Source organism: Microtus oregoni, unplaced genomic scaffold (assembly GCF_018167655.1).
Source record: "Microtus oregoni isolate MIOR12 unplaced genomic scaffold, Mior012 000029F_ref0000214, whole genome shotgun sequence".
NCBI classification, from domain to species: Eukaryota; Metazoa; Chordata; class Mammalia; order Rodentia; family Cricetidae; genus Microtus; species Microtus oregoni.
In genome coordinates, this window is record NW_024543088.1 from 24,226,132 (window position 1) to 24,241,787 (window position 15,656).

Below are 15,656 nucleotides of genomic sequence, written 5' to 3' on the forward strand. Positions count from 1 at the left end.
CACCCACAGTGGGCTGGGTCCTCCCACATCAATTGCTAATCAAGAAAGCGACACCCAGACTTGCCTACAGGCCAGTCAGATGAAAGCGTTTTCTCAAGTGAGGTTTCCTCTCCTCAGATGACCCCAGCTTGTGTCAAGTTGACAGAACTAAGTAGGTTCAAGCCTCGGGGTCTTTATAATTTCCAATCAGTAGATAAAAGATGCACCACCTCCATGATGTAGACACAGGCGTGTAGCTGCAGGGTTCTCTGAATAAGGACAGTGGCTCACAAGTGAGCCAGAGACATGAAATGTTCGAAAACCCCCACCCCCTGCTCACCCCATCTCCCAATCCTGTTAGAGGACAGGGCGTCCCTCCCTCCGTGCCCTCACTCTCCTCTGGAGAGCCAGGGGAGTGTGGTGTTTATAGGTGTAAACCCTGGACTCAGACTCCCTAGACAGATGCAAAGCCCAGCCATTCTACCTACCATGTAACCTTGGGCAAGTTGCTTAGCCTCAATGAAGGTAAGTGTCCTTAGCTATAAAATGTGTGTGATATCTATCAAATCTATGAGAAATGGCCAGTTTCCGTAGGTGAGTAGACTGGATTAGCAGATGTAAAGGTCTTAGAGTAAGTGGTACCCGAGGCCCTGGAATGCTCTGGAAACAGGATGTGAGTCAGCATCGCCAACTCTACATAGCTCTTTTCTCCATCAGCTCCCCACCCCACCTCATCTGTCTTTGTCAGCTCCTATAACACGGGAGGTGTTCAACTCACCTTCAGTGAGGGTGGCAGAGGGAGGTAAGGGCTGCCAGGGGAAACCGTGCAGCATGCCCTCACTGAGGGTGGTAGGAGAGAATTAAGATCTCTTGTCTAAACTCTGCAGAACCCTGTGCAGTTTGGAGACTCGGACTGTGACTCTTCAGAGGGGGAGTGTTCGGATGCCACTGTTAGGACCAGCAAGAACTACAGCTCTGCCACTTGGTGACAAGGGCTCTCCGTCGGAATCCTCTCCAGCCCTAGACTCCTCCCACCTGCGTTCGTCCAGGAGGAGTGGCCCCATCCCAGAAACAAGCCACACTGACAGGAACATGAGATCAGTCAAATCTCTGGGAAAATACCCAAATGAAGTTGCATCTCACTGAGCATTTCAATCAAGAATGGCAGGGATCTCTTGTACTGAATACTCCAGCTACTGTAACATTGATATTTATTTTTGTTGGACATTTTAACACTTTGTATTGTAAAGAGTGAACTATATATGATAACAGATACAATAATTTCTTTACAAAAAAAAAAGGAAAGGAAAGAGGGTCTTTAGGAGCAACATTGGAGTTTGTGGGGCTGGGAGGTGTCACTGTCGCTTGAACACGGGACCAAGTCTTTTGTCCATACTTGAAGAGTTGCAATGAGACATACTGAACATTTACAATACAAGCCAAAAGAAACGCAGCCATGTTAAGTTCAACGGCTCGTCCGTGCGAGGGATGGAAATGACCTAGAAGCTGAGGGATCCGATAGCCCCAAAGCCTCGGAGCACACGCGCTTCCTCTGAGAGGGAAAAGCAAACAGAACTGGAACCGCACATGTGGACATGACTTCACTTCTTAAACACTAAGCAAAATCTGGCAGTAAAGGTTACAGTATCGTCAAGTCTTGCCCTTAGCAACAGCTTTTACCTTTAAAGGCTGCCACCCTCACCACCTCCATCAGCGTGGTCTTTCAGACTCGGGTGCCATTTCTTCTTCCTTTTCTTCCACCTGTTGGCACTTCTTTCAGGAAGGGGAAAGGGTCCTGAGTGGGACAGGAGGACACTGAGTGGCATTAGGAAAACCTACCTGTAAAACATACCATTCTTCTTCAGGATGGCCGCGTTCAGCGATACAAGCAAGATGGCGCAACCTTTCTCGGGACCCAGGTTGTCTATCTCCTGGAATCATATTGATTCACACGGACGGCAGCTAAGATGTGTGTATCCAGTGTCCAGTCCCAAACCACCTTTGTTTTTGTTCTCGATCTTACTCTAGCTTGGAAGCTTTGGTGGCTGTCTGTCAGTGTAGCATACAAGGCAAACTAAGCAGCTTGCAGGAAGGTGGCCTGTCTCACCACGTTTTGTTCAATGCTTCTTGTAAAATGCAGTCTGTTTTCATTCTGAACCACTGCAGTTTTGTTTAGGTAGGTTAGGAACCTTGTAGAAGGAGCAGCTGATGCTAAGCAGGAATTAGGATTACTTTACTATCTCAAAAGCATGTGGTTCTTCCTGTGTCCAGAGTCCTGCCTGGGCTATGAAAAGTACTCCAGGTAATTTGTGGAGTCTTGGCTTGCAGCAGGAAAGGTCTCGCAGCCTGCTGAGGGCTGGATCACAGGTGGGCCCCACCATGCCTGGCTTAAAGATGTCTTATCTAGAATTCGTATACATGTGCATTGGCCCGATTCCTGTCTCCAATGCAGGCTTCTGCCAAATCTGAACTTGCTAGATTCTGACATTTCATCCTGTAAGGATGTTAGGTTTTAAGACATTCCAACCCCAATGGAAATGGTGCCCCTGGCCGGGGGTCACTGACTGCATCAGCCAAAACTGAAAAGCAGGAGGGGATTTAGAGCCAGCCTTCTGTTTGACCTCTCCTTTGTTTACACTTTATGTTGAGACACTGATTTTAAATTTTAGTGTCTATAATTTTTAGCTCATAGGAAAGATGAAGGAAAATGTTTAACTTGGAAAGCAGTATTGTTTTGTTAAATTATTCCATTTTGTATGAACTGTAGCAGGACTACACAGGAGAGCTTAAGTTATGACATTCTTATCCTTGTTGTTTTACCTTATGTTGTCATAATTTTCTGTTGACCAGAAGGTGTGGCTTATTGTGTAGCACAATGACTGTTTCTTGCTAAACATGGATTATTATGGGCTTCTGTGGGCCTAGTGAGGGTCTGGGGATGGAGCTGTCTGTGGGATGCCTGGCATTCCTCGGTGTACTCCCTGGTGGTTTCCCTGGCTTCCTGGATGTAGCAGCTGCTCTGAGGGGGTGTGTTCTGCCCCGACAAACATTGGGTACACTGTGATGATTTTGTTTTTAACTGATTGTAAAATCTCCTGAATGGGCAGATGACCAAGTTGATGAACAAATCGTTCAAAAGTCCCAAAAGTTATAAACTTTCTCCTCCAATGTCTTAGAAATAAAATCATGGCACTGAAGTAGAGGCAAAAAGAGATTTAATGCTCTTACAGCAAGACAAAGCATTTCTGCGGAGGCTCGTGAGGCAGTTTCAAGAGTGTACAGCAAAGCAAGTCATCGCCTTCCCACTGAGCCTCACAAATTGGGAAGAGCAGAAAGACTAGAACAAAGGGAAATACGTAATGCCAGTCACGATCTGCTTCTGGAATAGACAAGAGTTCTAGGAGGTGGAGGCATTTGGGGGTCACAGGGCTGGGGAATGACATCAGAGGCACTATTCCCTCATCCTCCAGCCTCAGGTCCCTTATTCCTTGGAACAGAGACTCTTAATGTCCAACACAAAGCAGAACCAGCTGTTTACATAAAGGCCAACTTCTGTCTGGCACCTTTCAGTGTTGGTCCTCCCCAGAAACGCACCTGCTACATCAGTCTTCATTCTGAATTCCTGTCCTCTCTGTCCATCACTCTAAGGCCACTTTTAACTGGCTTAACTATCATAGGCTTGCTAGGGGTGTGTGTGGACTCCAGTCATTCGCTGTGCCATCAAGATAGGAGTAAAACCCGTCCTTTTGAATAGAATTACTGTTCTAAGCAAGGTTAAAAGGGAAAATAGGCTTCTCCTCACCTTACCCCCAGAGCCTGCCCTGAAGCAGGAAACTGGAGTGTGTTTCCTTGAGAACCTTGTAGTCAGCAGAACGCTGAGCCAGCTCTTCAGTGCCCTTAGCTGCCGCCACGTGTTGGTGCTTTGAGAAGCCTTGCCAGGCCCATCTCAAGCTTCGTCACTGGGTGCAGGATGAACACCTTCATTCTTTGGCCATCTGGTTTGGACTGACTACCAAGGGGAGTTTCAGTTTTGCATCGCAATCAAGCACTGGATTTCCTCTCTTCTTCTAGATCATGTCGCTGAATAAAAATTCCTCTTAAAATTGCTTAGCACAGGAACGGAGATGCCTGTGTCCACTTTGAAACATACCTCACCTGAGAGCTAGCTACAGGACTCTGGGAGAGCCTGCGCAGGGCAATGACGTGGTGTTGTAAGGTGTCTTGAGTAGCCTGATTGAAGACTGAGTATTTTAAGCCATTAGATCCACCAAATTCATCCTGGAATTGAGGTCATTTTGAGTAGGTGCTGTGTGGTACTTACTTGGGGCCCCACTGTGCTCTGCTGTCCCCAACCTGCTCTAGGTGATGGGGGCAGTGACTTTGGAGTTCGTGTCACTAACTCAGGGTTGTCAGTGTCCCCACAAGGTATCACTGATGTCTTCTCAGTGGGAACATGTTCCTATTGATTCGGTGGTTTACTGTTTTTTCTCATGCCCTTATATCTCAAATGTTCCTATTTTTTTTATTCCTTGAGAATGTGATAGATGTATACAATGAAATATGATCACACTCACCCCGTTCCCCCTCCGTAGCCCACTCAAAACATCCTCCTCCCAACTTGATGGTTTTGTTTGGGGGTGGGGTTTAGGTTGTTGTTTTGGTAACTCTCCGAGTCTAGTAGTGCCGCCCATGAGTGTATGTATATAGGGACACCCACTGTAGGGCATGGGAAGTTAAGTGAACCACTTCCGCGGACAAATGATGATCCTCCTTCCTCCAGTAGCTGTCAGCTGCCAGGAGCTCCTCAATAGGGTGGGGCCTGGAGATCGCCTGCCCACTTAAGTTCTCTTAAAGGAAGAAAATTCTTGATGGGTCTGCTGGCATATACCTTTAATCCTAGCTCTGGGAGAGGCAGAGACAGGTAGAGTTTTATGATTTCAAGGCCAGCCTGATCTACATTCAAGCTAGTCAGAGTGACTTAATGAGACCCTGTCTCAAAACACACACACACACACACACACACACACACACACCTGCCCTGCTTCACATATACCATGTTTATTTCTCCAGAAACCAAAACACCGCCCTATGCCACCATGGACCACCTCCACACTAAGCCCCATGGCAGCACCTTTTACTGAGCACTGTATTGCTCCCTGCTGAGCCTTGCTACAGCCTCAGAACCACTCACAGCAGCATCTGAAGCATCAGTCAGTACTTGTTGGAATTTATGTGCAAAGTGTTTATTAACCCAGCTCCCAGCTCTGAGCTCACAACTGTTCCCTAAAGACGATTCTAGACCCTCAGTTCCTGATGGACAAGTCTAGGACCACGCCAGTAGTCTCCTTATGGGTTCCCTAGGCTGACAGGGGCATGTCATGACAAAGGGCCACCTGCCTTCATTCTTCCCCTTTGGACTGCACCAATCACATCTCTACCCACACTGAGCTGTACCGGATGAGCACACCCTTCCCTGTCTGGGAACTGAAGTGTGCAGTCTGTTACCTGCTTCCTCCCAAAATGCTGTGAAACTTTGTCAAGACTTCTCTTCAACTGTCAGTGTGGTCCAGCCTTCCCAGGCAGCAAGGTTTTTCTTTGCTGGTGCCATAGAACAAACATCCCAATACGCTTACCTCCCTCCAGACTGTCCCATTGGGTGTGTTTGTTTACTTATGTGCATGGCTTACTTGGCACTGCAGATGCCCCTTCAAACAAGAATGGACTGAACGAGGCTGCTGAGTGGAGGACCCAGTGGAACCCAGAACGTTTCTCAGGGACAGGTAGCTGGAGAGGATAGCTCTCAGAAACAGGGAAAGAGCTGGGTGAGGCTTTGGTAAATGCCACATGCATGGCAAAGGCGTGCCAGCAGGATTTCAGGTGCCACATCCTCAGCAGATAGCAAGGCCACTGTCAGGAAACTTCCAGCACAATCACTGCCCTGCTCCCCAGGGCTCCTGCACAGCACTGGAGGTCACTGGTATCCGGCCAGTGACCACAGTCCTCCCATGGCTACAAGCTAGAGACCCAGCCACATGTGCAGGATATTAGGAAAAGGTATCTTGACCACATCATCCAGGGTTCTTCACCTTTAGAACCCCATTTCACAGCGGATGAGGAAGTCTTTTGAGTCTTTTTTATTAATGTATGTATGTCTGCCCCCACCCCACCCTCTCTTTCTCTCTATGATTATTTATTACAATAATTTGAGCTCCTGTTGATTCAGGACAAATGAATTTCTTTCAAGTATTAAAGTCTCAAAATGAACTCCCTTGTCTCCTTGAAGCTCGCAGGTCTCCGGCTCCACGTCATTTTCAGATAAGGGCTCTGGCTTTGTACCGAACAGCAATGGGAACAAGAATGATTATGAAAACAAACCAATGCATGAAATTAAACAAAAAGTCCACCTGGTGTGTTCTGGTCCTGTCTTTTCCTAAAGGTGCTGTTGGCGTCCTACAAGCTGCCCTGCCAGGTTTTCAGGGAAAAGGCAAGCCGGGTTCTGCAGCCAGGACTCTTAATTTCAGGGAGAAGCACTAAAGATGCGGTTTCCATTTTGTCTGAGATTTCCCATAAAGGCTTAGACAGGCACTCTGGTTCTTCCTGAGCCATCTGCCGCCATTCCTGCAGCTGTCCTGTTACCAATGACATCACTCTTAAAGAAGCCAAGAGAGGCAAATGGGAAGCTGGCATGATTTGGTCAGAGGCCTGCTGGGAATAGGGAGCTAAACCAGTCTTTTGAATTATATTTTTTTAGTCAATTCTGGTCCCTTTCATAAAGGCAGTTTTGAGTCAGCAACATGCAGAGACAAGCTCTTAAGTTCTGTCTTCACTGCAGAATGTTTATGTCCATGGATTAGGGAAATCCCTTCCCCTGTGAGCTCAAGCCTGATAAGGCACACTTGTGCGGAGCCCCGCTGGGGCCACGCAGGCAAAGGGGGAGAAAAGTCTTCTCTCCCTCTCTACTCCAAAATGCTCTGGAATCACCGGCTTCAAGTGTAGCCTCTTTCCTGTCATCCCCTCAATTGAAAGGCTTCTTTTACACATTTCTTTTTTTAATGAAAGCCTTAAAAACGCCATGACATGGAAATCCACTCTCACTGTGGAACCCGAGCGCACACATCAGGCCTCGACTGAAGCCTTGGCAAGACTCCTGGCTGAGCCCAGACCTGAGACAAACACACCAGCCCAGCCTGTGATGCCTGAGAGCAGCAGTGCTGGCAAGTCCTTGTCGTGAGTTGTCCCCATGAGGTCCAAGCCCACAGAGCTATCAGCCCAGGGCCACAGCTAGAAGACACAATGACAGCTGTGAGTGATGACCAGACAGGCAAGCACTCACACCGCTCTTAACTGTTTGTATTAAAAAGTACAAATTCCTCAGCTGTTCTTGCAAAGGCAAAACAAAACAAAGAATCACAGTGTGTTTACTGGCTGACAGCCTCCTGTACTGACGCCACTCTCCCAGCAGGAGGCAGTAGAAGGGATTCCCAGGCGGAAAATACATAACCAGCCATTTGATACAGAGAAAGCATGGCAGGGCCTTGGGATGAGGGATCATTTCCTCAGAACACATTCAGAACATGCAAAGCTGGCTCCATTCATATTTAATCATGTTTGAATCAGCTTAACTCTGAAGACATACAACCACAAGGAGCTTAGACATAGAAACATCAGTGTGTGAACGGGGATATTACAGGAATCACTGCACTCGAGCTGTGTGTAAGTCTTAGGCAGTTCGCCATGGGTCCCTTGGCCTATGGAGAGGTAGATCATCAGCAAAAAGGTAGAGAAGACACTCTTCAGGAGACTAACGGGCTAGAGTTCTGTCTGATACAAACATCCACAGGGACTTAACAGGTGTACCTGTTACACAGCCTGTCCAAAAGGCCACCAGCATCTTCTCCCAAGACATCTCAGGGACTGGCAAGAGGCAAGCCCAACAGACTGAGTCCCTATTATTGGACAGAACCAAAACAAGATTTTCTAGAAAGCAGTCCATTTCACAGAACCCTGCTAAATGGGACTGGACCCTCAAGCAGAGTGCCCTTCTGATAGGCCTCTGCACGCACTAGAACGCCGTTCACATCACCTTCCTGAGGGTAATTAAAACACAGTGAGGACAATAGAGGACCGTGCCCATCACACAGACCAGCAGCAGAGTCCAGGGCTGTGGTAAACATGGCACCTGTGTCACGCGTCCTTCCTGCCACCGAGGTGACGAGTACTCCTTGGGTCACTCAGGGCCAGGTGCTTTTGGCTGAATTTCTTGATGAGGGTTCCAGGAACCAAAGCAACCAGGGCTATGGCCAGCAGCTTCAGGACAGTTTCCCAGGAGAAAAGAGCATCCAGAGAAGTGAGGGTGGACAGGATGGAGCCAGTCTGCACGCAGATGAAATTGTATGGAATCAAACCTGGAAAAAAGCAAAGTGGAGACAGTCCATTAATGTGGCAAGATGGTGGGAACGGCACTAGATGCCAGCCAGGGATCTAGAACAGCGACTCAGTCTCCAGCTCTTAACCCCCTAAATGTTTAACCTCCTTCCTTTTCTCCCCACGCTTCCTATACACATCCAACAAAAGGCCTTAAAATGGGCCACACAAATATATATGTGTGTGTGTGTGTGTGTGTGTGTGTGTGTACATACACATTTCCATAAGAAAAATTTATTACCCATACATAAAAAAATACTAAGTTAGGGCATGAGCTGAGAGATGCTGGAGTCTGTGCCCCTGCTGAAGGTGGGACCCAGGAGCCGAACCAGAGAAAGAGACCAGCAACATGAAATTTTCAGTGTGCATTAAAGACTATCAAAACCCAACAAACAAAACAACTTTCTTCAAAGTACAACTTTGTTCTGCACTCTAAGAATTCAGCTGGCTTCTGGACTCCATAGTCTGCCTGGCAGCCGGGCAGCAGGTGGCATAAAAATTCCTTAGAATCAGGCACGGTGGCACATAATTGCCGGAATTAGGAGGCGGAGGCAGGAGAATAGCAGCAAATTCAAGATCATCCTGGACCACGTGCTGAGACTTTGTCTCAAAACCAAAACCAACTACCAAGAACCCTGTGATGTGTAAGGGAAAAAGGAAAACGCTAGGTCAGGCATAAGGGAGCACACCTTCGGCGCCAGCACTCAGGAGGGAGGCGGAGGGATCTCTGTGTGTTCTAAGACTTCCTAGTCTACAGAACAAGTTGAGAGCCAGCCAGAGCTCCATCGCGAGACCCTGTCTCAAAAGGAAATGGTAAGCCAAGTGTAGTGGATGCCTGCAGTCCCAGTGCTTGGAAGACTGACAGACAGACAAACCTGAAAGTTTGAGGTCTGCCTTGGCTACCATCACACAGCAACATCACAAACAAATAATAAGGCAAAATGCATTCTTGGCTCCACCTCAGAGACGCTAGTTCTGCTCTGCATTAAAACCCAGGAGCCCGTATTTTAGAGGTCTTCCCCCCCCCCCCCCCACTCCTGAGTTTCTGATTGGCTAGGACCCTGATAACCCATTCCTCTACTTCAAGGAAGAAGTATGTGAAAGATAATGATCAGACCGTTCAAGGTCACACAGCCTGGCCCTCAAGAAGGAACTCTGTCTCCAGAGTCTTTCCAAGCTGGTGTCACTTTGGTGATGACAAGCTTTTAGCCCCCATTTGCTGAGACGCTGAGGTGCTCGGCGAGATGCTACAAGAGCTGGCTGCGGTCAGCCTGCTTCCGTCTCTCTCAGACAGTCCTATTAATAGCAGCTGCACATTTGTTAACTTGGACACAAACCCCTGAATGTCATACCCCACACTCTAAGAAAGGTCTGAGCATCTTTGCCCCTGGCTTAAGGAGGGCGGTGGCTTACCGTGAGAAGGTAACGCTCACAGATGGGTGGGTTTTGGTCACTTTAACTTACCAGCAAAGGTGACCTGAAGCCCACACTTCAAGAAACACTGCTCCTAACTCAGCTCTGAGCCAGCTAAGTGATTTCCTGAGTGGAAATACGGTCATACTGTTCTCAGAAGACAGGTAGAAGCCTCTCTGATGCCAGCCCTCCCTAAAACCCCTTAGTCAAAGGGGGCAGTGCCAGAAAGGAAATCCCTTGCTCTGCACCGGCCCTTTAGCCTGCTAGCACTTCTTGAAGCCAAGTCATGTAGTTTACAGAGATGGTCCTGTTCAATCCCAGGGCCCAGCATGTGCTGAGCACATAAGAAGCACCGAATTTAGCCACGGAATGAACAACCCTTAGTTGTTCTAAAAGCATTGTATGGGTTTCACGTTCAAGCCAGAGGAGGTTTGAATCAGAGAAGGCTGTGTCAGGGGCAGGCTTGGAGATGCTACTGGTGGGCAAGTGAGGGAGGGCAGGGCCTCCACCAGCACCCCACCCCCATCTTACCGATAAGCACGGAGAAGAAAAACTGCACGATGGGGATGTTCAGGATCGGGGCCGACAGGTTCAAGAACCAGTTTGGTGTCATGGGGAAGAGTCTGAGGAACAGCAGGAAAAAGAACAGGCCGTTTCTGTTCTCCTCCACCTGCAGAGAGAGCCACAGTCAGGAGCAGAAGGGCTCTCCAGCTAGCTCTGAAGCTGAATGGCTCCTTCCCAGCTCCTCCCACATCCCTATTCTGAAAACACAGCTACCAGCTGGACAGGAAATCCCAGCACTCAGGAACTCGGGAGGCCGAAACAGGAGAACTCCTACAAGGTTGAAGCTAGCCTGAGTTACGCATGAGACCTTGTAGCAATAAAAACAAAAACTGGGGGGCTAGAGAGATGGCCTAAGTGGTTAAGAGCACAGGCTGTTCTTACAAAAGACCAGGGTTCAATTCCCAGCACCCACATGGCAGCTCACAACTGTCTGTAACTCCAGTTCTGGCATCAGCACACAGACATACATGCAGACAAAACCCCAATGTACATAAAAAAATAAATAAATTTTTAAAAACTTAAAAGCATTTTTTTAAATTAAAAAAAAAGAACAAAAACAAAAACTAGGCTGGGGAGATAGTGCAGACAGTAAAATGTGTCCCCTGTCAGCATAAGGATCCACATTTGATCACCAGTAGCCATGTCAAATAAAAATAAGCCTAGGGCCGTGGCACCAGCCTGGGATCCCAGTGCTGGAAGCAGAGACAGGAGGATCCACGAGGTTTGCTGCCCAACCAGTCTCGTCAAATCAGTGAGCTCCAGGCTCAGTGAAAGACTGTCACATATCACATGCACTCACACACACACACACACACACACACACACACACACACACACACCAACACACATACACGCACGAAGTTAACTAAGTAGCTGAGAATCAGAGGGGTCAGACACTCAACTCAAAGCTAGAAAGCAAGTAAGGACAAGAATGGAACTGGGATTTGATCGTGGGTCTCTGCTTCCGAAAGACATCAAATGAACTCTCCCCAGCTCCCAGGTAGGGTGAAGGAGCACTGTGGGAAAGCCCTGCTTCTCGCTCCTCTCAGACAGGGAGCTGATGCTCAGGGACTAGCACTGAGGTGTGCCCCCATCTTACCTTCCTCTGCAGCAGGGCCACTTTATCGGGAAAGTAGGAGATGACCAGCTGTTTGCCAAAAATGCTGGAAAGCAGGTAGCAGCATGTGGCACCCACCGATGTCAGCACACAGCACAGCAAAAGTCCCAGCCATGGCCCAAACAAGGCACCAGCCAAAACATTCTGCAAAGAAAGAAAGACCTCGGCCATGAGAACATCTAGCCGCTGTCAGTGGCCTGTCCTGTAGCCAGTGGCCTGCCTGTAGCTAGTGGACTATCCTGGAGCCAGTGGACTATCCTGGAGCCAGTGGCCTTTCCTGTCCTGGAGCCAGTGGCCTGTCCTGGAGCCGGTGGACTATCCTGGAGCCTGTGGCCTGTCCTGTCCTGCAGCCAGTGGCCTGTCCTGGAACCTTTGGCTTATCCTGGAGCCAGTGTACTATCCTGGAGTCAGTGGCCTGGCCTGGCCTGCAGCCAGTGGCCTGTCCTGTCCCGGAGCCAGTGGCCTGTCCTGGAGCCTGTGGCCTGTCCTGGAGCCTGTGGCCTGTCCTGGAGCCAGTGGCCTGTCCTGGAGCCTGTGGCCTGTCCTGGAGCCTGTGGCCTGTCCTGGAGCCTGTGGCCTGTCCTGGAGCCTGTGGCCTGTCCTGGAGCCAGTGGCCTGTCCTGGAACCTGTGGCCTGTCCTGGAGCCTGTGGCCTGTCCTGGATCCTGTGGCCTGTCCTGGAGCCTGTGCATTGGCTCCCTCCCTTTCAGAGATTTTCACAGCCAAAACCCAAGGCCCATTTTGGCAAATGGAAACATAGAATATAAGCCTCGCCTTAGGCTCCTCACCTGTACAAGGACAAGGCCGAGACCTCAGTGGACATTGGCAAGTTGAAAAGGAGACTAGGTACAGACATTACCTGACTGTGACAAGGGGTACAGTTACCCCATAGTCACTGGGGCACCAAAAAAGAGAAGTGAAGCTCACAGGTTATTATTACTATTGTGCAGACAGCGAATGGACCTTGGGCAATCTGAGTAGATGCCTTCTTGGCTTTTCACATGATTAGTAAGCTCTCGCTGCACTCCTGTGTTGGCCACAGTCCTAACTGACCCGTAAAGCCTTAGCTTCACAAATATTGAAACGTTAATCAATACTTCTAAGTGCAGTTTGGCTGGTGAATATCGCCCTGCCTCATAGCATGGGATCTGGGAGAAAGCACATGGGGAAAGCCAAGTGTGCCGGCGCAAGCCAATGACCCCAGCACTTGGGAGGCTGAGACAGGAGGACTATTTTGATTTCAAGGCCAGCCTGGGCTAGCATATGAGTTCCAGACCAGTCTGCGCTACAGAGTGAGGCCTCGTCTCAAAGCATGAGCTGGACAGACGGCTCAGTGGCTGACAGTGCTGCCTGCTAATGTGGGGGACCAGTGTTTGGGTCCCAGCACCCACGCTGGGTGGCTGGCAACTGTGTAACACCAGCTCTGGTGCCCTCTTCTGACCTCCACAGGCACCTATACATATATGTACAGACACACACGTACACATAAACCAATCTTTTAAAAAGTATGAGCGAGTGAGTAAATGAACCAGTGAACTAAGGTAAGCAAACAGGCAAGAGGGGACCTCGGCGGTGAGGCTGTGGCTGCAATATATACTTGGCATACATATGTATGCGTAAATATGTCCTAAGTAATCCTCAATAGACCTCTGTCTTGTGCTACCCCCATCCTACGGGGAGAAACAGTCACACAACCAAGATCACACTAGGCAGTATTAAAATGCACCCCCAATTCCGGGCACACAGCCCTTACTAGTCCAGGCTCTATAGCACCCAATTGCAGCTAGATCTTTCTTTGTCCTGAAGCAGGATCAGCTCAAGGGGGAAGTCAGTCCCAGGTCGGCTCTGACCTCCACCGTCCAGCTCCCTCTCTCAGACATGTTTGCTTTTCTTCCCGTTTCCAACCCCCCAATCTGCTTGGGTAGATCTAAGCTGGATCGAGAGTAGGAAAGGTGCTGAGAGGAGAGGTGGAGCAAGACAATGGGAACCTTGGAGCATCACTAAGTGCTGAGTGCCCACTTGTGCCAGCCTCCCCAGCTCATGTTTCATTTCGTCCCGCCCCACAACCAAAGGGGGACCTGGGGGAGCGGCCACATTTTACAGAAGAGGAAGCCGGTTGGAAAGAAGGCAAGACACTGACCAGGAAACTGGAGCCAGGGATGGCAAAGCCCTGTTTGTAGAGGTAGGCACTGCAGAAGAGCAGGAACACATAGGCCTGGTGCTCCTTCCGGTACTCTCTAAGGACCTCGGAGAGCTCCCGCAGCTCCGCTAGATCTGAGGGGAACCACAGTGACCTAGGGATTGGAAAATCAGATGGAAACATGGGTTCCAGAGAAGCCTCGTGCCTAAGAAAGTTACTCGATGTGTATTTTTCTAGAGTAGGTTACATGTAATCTGGCCATCTGGGAATACACAAAGAAGAACTCGAGATGACAGGTGACCCAGTATAACTCAACACAGGCCGATAGGAGAGCCCTGGCATGGGATCAAGAGACCCGAACGGGCATCCCCATTCTGCTGTGTTCCAGTTGTAGTGTCCATGGGTCTCATGTTCCTCGCCTAAAAAGAGTCTGGTGCTGGATAACCGCTGAATTCCCTCTTTACGTACTCAGGGGGTGTAAGATGGAATCCCGCAGCCTCCCCCACCCTGAGCATGGCCTCATCACTGATCTGGGTTCTAGTCTTTTTGATCTAGTCCAAAGAGGCAAGTATATGCATTTCCAGCAAGTGCTGGGCATCCTAAATTGCCTGCCTTTCAAGGAGACCCCTCCCCAGCAAGCCCAGAACTATTTAGACACCATGTTGACCCAGATGTACTAGGCAAAAACAAGTTTCAATTTTATCTATCTCACATCATCAATACAGCTTTCTTGATAATACGGCAGGCTCGCAGCCAATCCTTTCCACAAGCCTCTCTTTTCACCCCGCTCTAGGCCTGGAGCATTGTGAATCCGGTCCAAGGGTCACAGGACAAAGACTACCCTGCCTCTGCCATCTCAACACTCCAGCAGAGATAAACTGTAAGCAACCCCTCCTAGTTCTCCCGAGTACCTCTGACATTCACAAGAAAGCTCTTTCAGTTCCAGTAAAAGACAATGGTTACTGAAAACAGTTGTCCTGCAACTCAAATACCAATTAAGCTTCTTGATAATGCGGCAACGCGCCAGGCATATTTCATGCACTTTGTAAGTAGTATGCAGCAATCGGGCAACCCGCCCCTTGAGTCTGCTGCCGCCTCCCGACGCCTCCTGACTCGCTCGGCTGACATGGGGAGCAGTCAGGCAGGAAGAGGCCAGACCGGATCACAGCCTCATAACCCCAAGTCCGGGCTGCGCCTCTCAAGATTGGCTGGTGTGGTAAATTGGGTTGAGGAAGAAGAGCCAAGGTGGCCGAGGTGGCTGGGGCTGGGAGGCGACCTTGCGTGCGGAAAAGCGCCAAGGTCGCCCCGCGCATCACTGGCAACCCTCCGACCTCTGCCCCACTCACCGGCCCGCGCCCTCGCACTCACCGGCTGCCTTGGGGCTCCTCGGCCGACGCCAGCCTCGGCCCCACGGGCAGCTGCGTGGACAGCAGGTACAACGCGAAGGTGCAGCAGCCGAATACCAGGAGCAGGCCGAGCAGCGCGCGCATACCGCGGCCGGGCCGGAGAGCGCGCTCCCCGCGTGGCAGCGCCGAGCCCTTTCCCGAGAGCCGACTGGGCGGGCGGAGCGCGTTCGCCGACGGACGGGGTGTGGTCTTATGTGAAGCCCCGCCCTGCCCCGCTACAGGCCCCGCCCCCTCCAAACGTGTGCTGGTCTGTGCTCTCCCTGCCTTCTCCGCTCTGAGCTCCTACAGTGCAGCGCTGGGAGTGTTAGGGGTGAGTAGCGAGCCTGCCACCGTCAGCTTGCAGCATGGTGGTCAAACAGCCTGGTCCATAGTCTGTCACACAAAGCGATTGTAGCCAACAAATGTGGAACTGGCGCTGATGGTGACCACCACAGAAATAAACAGACTTGCCTTCTGTTCGGTGCCTAATGGGTGTTCACTATCCCCACTCCTCATAAACACATTTCAGGATGTGTCTTAACGGATGAAAAAAAATCTCAGCATTAAAACTCTTGTCTTGGAGCTAGCAGGTACAAACCTGTAACACACATCTAAGTCTTAAAAAGAGTCTGTA

General features: G+C 49.8%; 2 protein-coding genes across 6 annotated transcripts in view; one reads left to right on the plus strand and one right to left on the minus strand.

Annotated features, from left to right (window-relative positions):
* The window catches only part of Map3k13 (mitogen-activated protein kinase kinase kinase 13), a 107,288-nt gene extending 105,779 nt beyond the window's left edge, over window positions 1-1,509 (plus strand). For all 3 annotated transcript variants that reach the window (XM_041678264.1, XM_041678265.1, XM_041678263.1), the window contains exon 14: window positions 867-1,509. In XM_041678264.1, the coding sequence (XP_041534198.1) occupies window positions 867-968 (102 nt within the window). In that variant the 3' untranslated portion in view covers window positions 969-1,509. The remainder of the gene's footprint in view (window positions 1-866) is intronic.
* Window positions 1,510-1,684: 175 nt separating this feature from the next.
* Window positions 1,685-15,207, minus strand: Tmem41a (transmembrane protein 41A). 3 transcript variants are annotated; one of them, XR_005976613.1, is made up of 7 exons: window positions 15,006-15,207; window positions 13,638-13,791; window positions 11,480-11,641; window positions 10,348-10,486; window positions 6,384-8,384; window positions 3,782-4,881; window positions 1,685-1,774 (listed from the first exon to the last, which is right to left on the minus strand). XR_005976613.1 is itself a non-coding variant. In XM_041678266.1 (5 exons), exons 1-5 carry the CDS (start codon window positions 15,125-15,127, stop codon window positions 8,164-8,166), a joined length of 798 nt encoding a protein of 265 aa, XP_041534200.1. In that variant the 5' UTR covers window positions 15,128-15,207; the 3' UTR covers window positions 6,376-8,163. The 3 variants fall into 3 exon arrangements, 1 of the variants encoding a protein (XP_041534200.1); XR_005976612.1 differs by lacking the exon at window positions 1,685-1,774 and having other exon boundaries at window positions 3,242-4,257; window positions 4,697-4,881; XM_041678266.1 differs by lacking the exons at window positions 1,685-1,774; window positions 3,782-4,881 and having other exon boundaries at window positions 6,376-8,384.
* Between the last annotated feature and the right edge of the window lie 449 nt (window positions 15,208-15,656).